Source organism: Micropterus dolomieu, unplaced genomic scaffold, assembly GCF_021292245.1.
Source record: "Micropterus dolomieu isolate WLL.071019.BEF.003 ecotype Adirondacks unplaced genomic scaffold, ASM2129224v1 contig_11824, whole genome shotgun sequence".
Lineage (NCBI taxonomy): Eukaryota > Metazoa > Chordata > Actinopteri > Centrarchiformes > Centrarchidae > Micropterus > Micropterus dolomieu.
In genome coordinates, this window is record NW_025740810.1 from 1 (window position 1) to 3,877 (window position 3,877).

The 3,877-nt window shown below is 44.8% G+C and overlaps 1 protein-coding gene across 1 annotated transcript; it reads left to right on the forward strand.

The window, feature by feature from the left end:
* Positions 1 to 217: 217 nt before the first annotated feature.
* LOC123965911 lies at positions 218 to 2,968 on the forward strand (the record flags this gene model as incomplete). The annotated part of the gene is made up of 4 exons (XM_046042218.1): positions 218 to 319; positions 482 to 653; positions 888 to 1,025; positions 1,680 to 2,968. Coding segments are annotated over 4 exons (1,701 nt in total), but the record flags the coding sequence as incomplete, so codon positions are not given.
* Between the last annotated feature and the right edge of the window lie 909 nt (positions 2,969 to 3,877).

Here is a 3,877-nt window from a genome sequence, read left to right on the forward strand (position 1 = left end):
AGTGAAAATTGTTACAGATCCAGTGTTTGGAAACATTCAAGATCCTCAACATCCTTCAAGGCCTGTCAATGTCAAGGCCTCCTGTAGCAGTCAGCTACGACAAAGAAGGAAGGAAAGCAGCTACATTACGAATGTCACTTCTGTGAGGGAAGAAGCTATGGCACGGCCTGCAGAACATAGCACAACCTCCACTTATTGCTGTTTTTTCTGCCTGCAGAGAAACCACACACTGGGTCAGTGCTCACAGTTTAAAGCCAAGGCACACCGGGAGAAGATCAACTTCATTAAGGACAAGGGTATATGTTTTGGTTGCCTGAAGGTAGGCCATACAAGCAAGGACTGTAGGAGTCGATTGGATTGCCATGTATGTCTTCAGAAACACCCTGGGGTCCTTCATATAGAAAGACAGGATAAAGGTACATCTGTAGGACAAGCCAAACCACCTGTGAGCCTTTCAAGTGATTCAACCGTAACTTTTCAGACATGTGGCCATATTGGGGCCGGTGTGGAAGATGATTCTACCTTCTCTATTGTTGCAGTAAAAGTCAGAAGCAAACTGACTAATAAGATCATGCAGACATATGCCTTTCTGGATCCTGGCAGTTCCGGCACATTCTGTACAGAAACCATGGCGAAAAGGTTAAATTTGCGAGGTAAGAAGACAAGCATTTTGTTGAGAACAATGGGCCAAAGAAAGGTTGTGAATGCTCATGTTTTGTCAGGTCTGGAAGTATCTGGCATGGGTGCTGAAGATTTCATAGAGCTTCCTGATGTTTTGACTCAAAGAACTATACCTGTGTCTACACTTAATATTCCACGACAAGCAGATATTGATCCATGGCCATATTTGAAGGATGTAATACTCTATGACATTCATGCAAGTGTAGATCTACTTATTGGAACTGACGCCCCTAAGGTTTTGGAGCCGTGGGAAGTTATAAATAGCCAAGATGAGGGCCCATATGCTGTCAGAACCAAGGTTGGCTGGGTCATTAATGGTCCTCTTCATGGTGGAAGCTGTAGAGGTAAGAGTGGCTATTCTGCCGTAACAGCAAATCGCATCTCTGTTGAACACCTGCAAGAAATGCTTGTCAAGCAGTATCACCATGACTTTAATGAGATATCATCAGAAGAGCAGATTCAAATGTCCAGAGAAGATATTATGTTCATGGATATTGTCAGTAGCACAGCAAAGCTAATTGGAGGTCATTACTGCATTGATTTGCCATTCAGACAGGAAAATTTTACCCTGCCGGATAATCGTCATATAGCAGAACAGCGCTTATGTAGCCTGAAAAGAAAGTTTGACAGGAACAGTGTTTTTAAGGAGGAATATACCACGTTTCTAAACGAAATAATAACACAGGGACATGCTGAGCCAGTTCCTCTTGACCAGCTGACAAAGAACAATGGGAAAGTGTGGTATATCCCTCACCACGGGGTGTACCATCCTCAGAAGGGCAAGCTAAGAGTTGTTTTTGACTGTGCAGCCTCATTCAAAGGAACATCGCTCAATAGTCAGCTTTTGCAAGGCCCCGATCTCACCAACAGCCTCATTGGAGTTTTAGTCCGATTTAGGCAGGAGCCTATTGCAATAGTGGCTGATATCCAATCTATGTTTCACCAGGTTCATGTCTCAAATAAGCACGTTGACTTTCTCCGCTTCCTCTGGTGGCCAGGTGGTGACACTGCACAGGCTCCGCAGGAATACCGCATGAAGGTACATCTATTTGGAGCTGCATCATCGCCAAGCTGTGCCAATTATGCCTTAAGGAGAACTGCAGATGACAACGCAGAACACTTCCCTCCAGAAGTTGTGAGTACAGTGAAAAACAATTTTTATGTTGATGATTGCCTCCGTTCAATGGCCTCAGAAGAGGAAGCTAGGAAAATGATCCAGGATTTAACTGCACTCTGTCAGAAGGGAGGATTCACTCTGTCAAAATGGGTCAGCAATAGTCGTGCAGTGTTGCGCTCTGTCAGTGAAGTCCACAGAGCAAAAGACATGATGGAGCTGGATTTGGATACAGATCAACTTCCTGTTGAACGTACATTAGTACAGTGGTACGTTGAGACTGATCAATTTGGATTTAAGGCCTCAGTACAAGAGCAACCACGGACGAGAAGAGGAATTCTTTCGGTGGTCAGCTCCCTTTATGACCCATTGGGCTTCCTTGCTCCATTCAGCATGATGGCAAAGTTGTTACTGCAGGAACTCTGTAAAAGAAACCTAGGATGGGACGAAGTTATTCCCCATGTTCTCACTAAGCAATGGGCTGGCTGGTTGGAAGATCTCCACAAGGTGGCAAGGTTCAAGATTGATCGTTGCATTAAGCCTAATGACTTTGGCAACCCTCTCACTATACAGCTTCATCACTTCTCTGATGCCAGCGAGGTTGGGTATGGAGCTGTCTCTTACTTAAGACTGGAAAGGGACAATAAAGTGCATGTTGCATTTATGATGGGGAAGGCCAGAGTTGCTCCACTGAAGCAGACAACAATTCCTCGCCTAGAGCGAACAGCTGCAGTCCTTGCTGTCAGAGTAGACCGCATGCTACGGAAGGAGTTGCAACTTAGGCTGGAGAAGTCAGTTTTCTGGACGGACAGCACAACAGTCCTTAAATATATATCAAATGAAAACCGGCGATTCTATACCTTTGTGGCCAACCGAATTGCAGTCATCAGGGAGGCAACTGATATTGATCAGTGGAGATATGTGGGGACAAAGGAAAACCCAGCAGATGAAGCGTCAAGAGGAATGAGGGCAGAAGATCTCCTGAATGGAAGGAGATGGATAATGGGACCTGATTTCCTTTACAAGTCCAAGGAAGGGTGGCCTAAATTAGATGAAGACCTTCAGGTGATTTCTGGCACTGACCCTGAGGTCAATAAATCCATATCCAAGGACAGTCCACTGTATAGATTGGACCCAGTGATGGATGGTGAGATTCTCAGAGTGGGCGGTCGGGTAAGCAAAGCCTTACTCCCAGTGGAATCCAAGCGACCTGCTATTCTGTCAAAAGACCTGCATATATCAACACTAATTCTGCGCCATATTCATCAGCAGATAGGTCATTCTGGAAGAAATTATATGTTGTCCAGATTAATGCGGAAGTACTGGATTATAAATGCAAACTCTGCTGCAAGAAAGGTTATATCAGATTGTGTTGTTTGCAGACGCCACAGAGGAAGACTCCTTGAACAAAAAATGGCGGACTTACCTGCTGAAAGAGTGTTGCCTGATGAAGCCCCTTTCACTCATGTTGGCATTGATTATTTTGGGCCTATTGAAGTTAAAAGAAGCAGAAGTCTTCTCAAAAGATATGGAGTGCTCTTCACCTGTATGACCAGCCGTGCTGTAACCTTGGAAGTAGCATACACCTTGGATACAGACTCCTGTATAAATTCTGTGAGAAGGTTCATCTGCAGACGAGGCCCAGTTTCAACTTTCAGGTCTGACAACGGAACCAACTTTGTTGGAGCCAGCCGTGAGCTCAAGGAGAGTCTGACTGCTCTGAACCATGGTAAAATTCAAAGAGCCTTTCTTCAGGATGGCATAGAATGGAGATTTAACACCCCATCAGCTTCCCATCAAGGTGGCGTTTGGGAGCGCTTGATTCGCTCAGTGAAGAGTGTTCTTGCCTCAGTCCTTAAACAACAGACCCTGGACGATGAAGCGCTCCAAACTGTTTTTTGCGAAGTTGAAGCAATATTGAATGATAGGCCTATTACAAGAGCCTCAGATGATTCAAATGACCTGGAAGCTTTGACGCCGAACCACATTCTGTTGTTGAAAGGTAAACCAATTATGCCACCAGGATTGTTTGACAGAAATGATCTGTATGTCAGAAAAAGATGGAAGCAGATACAGTACATG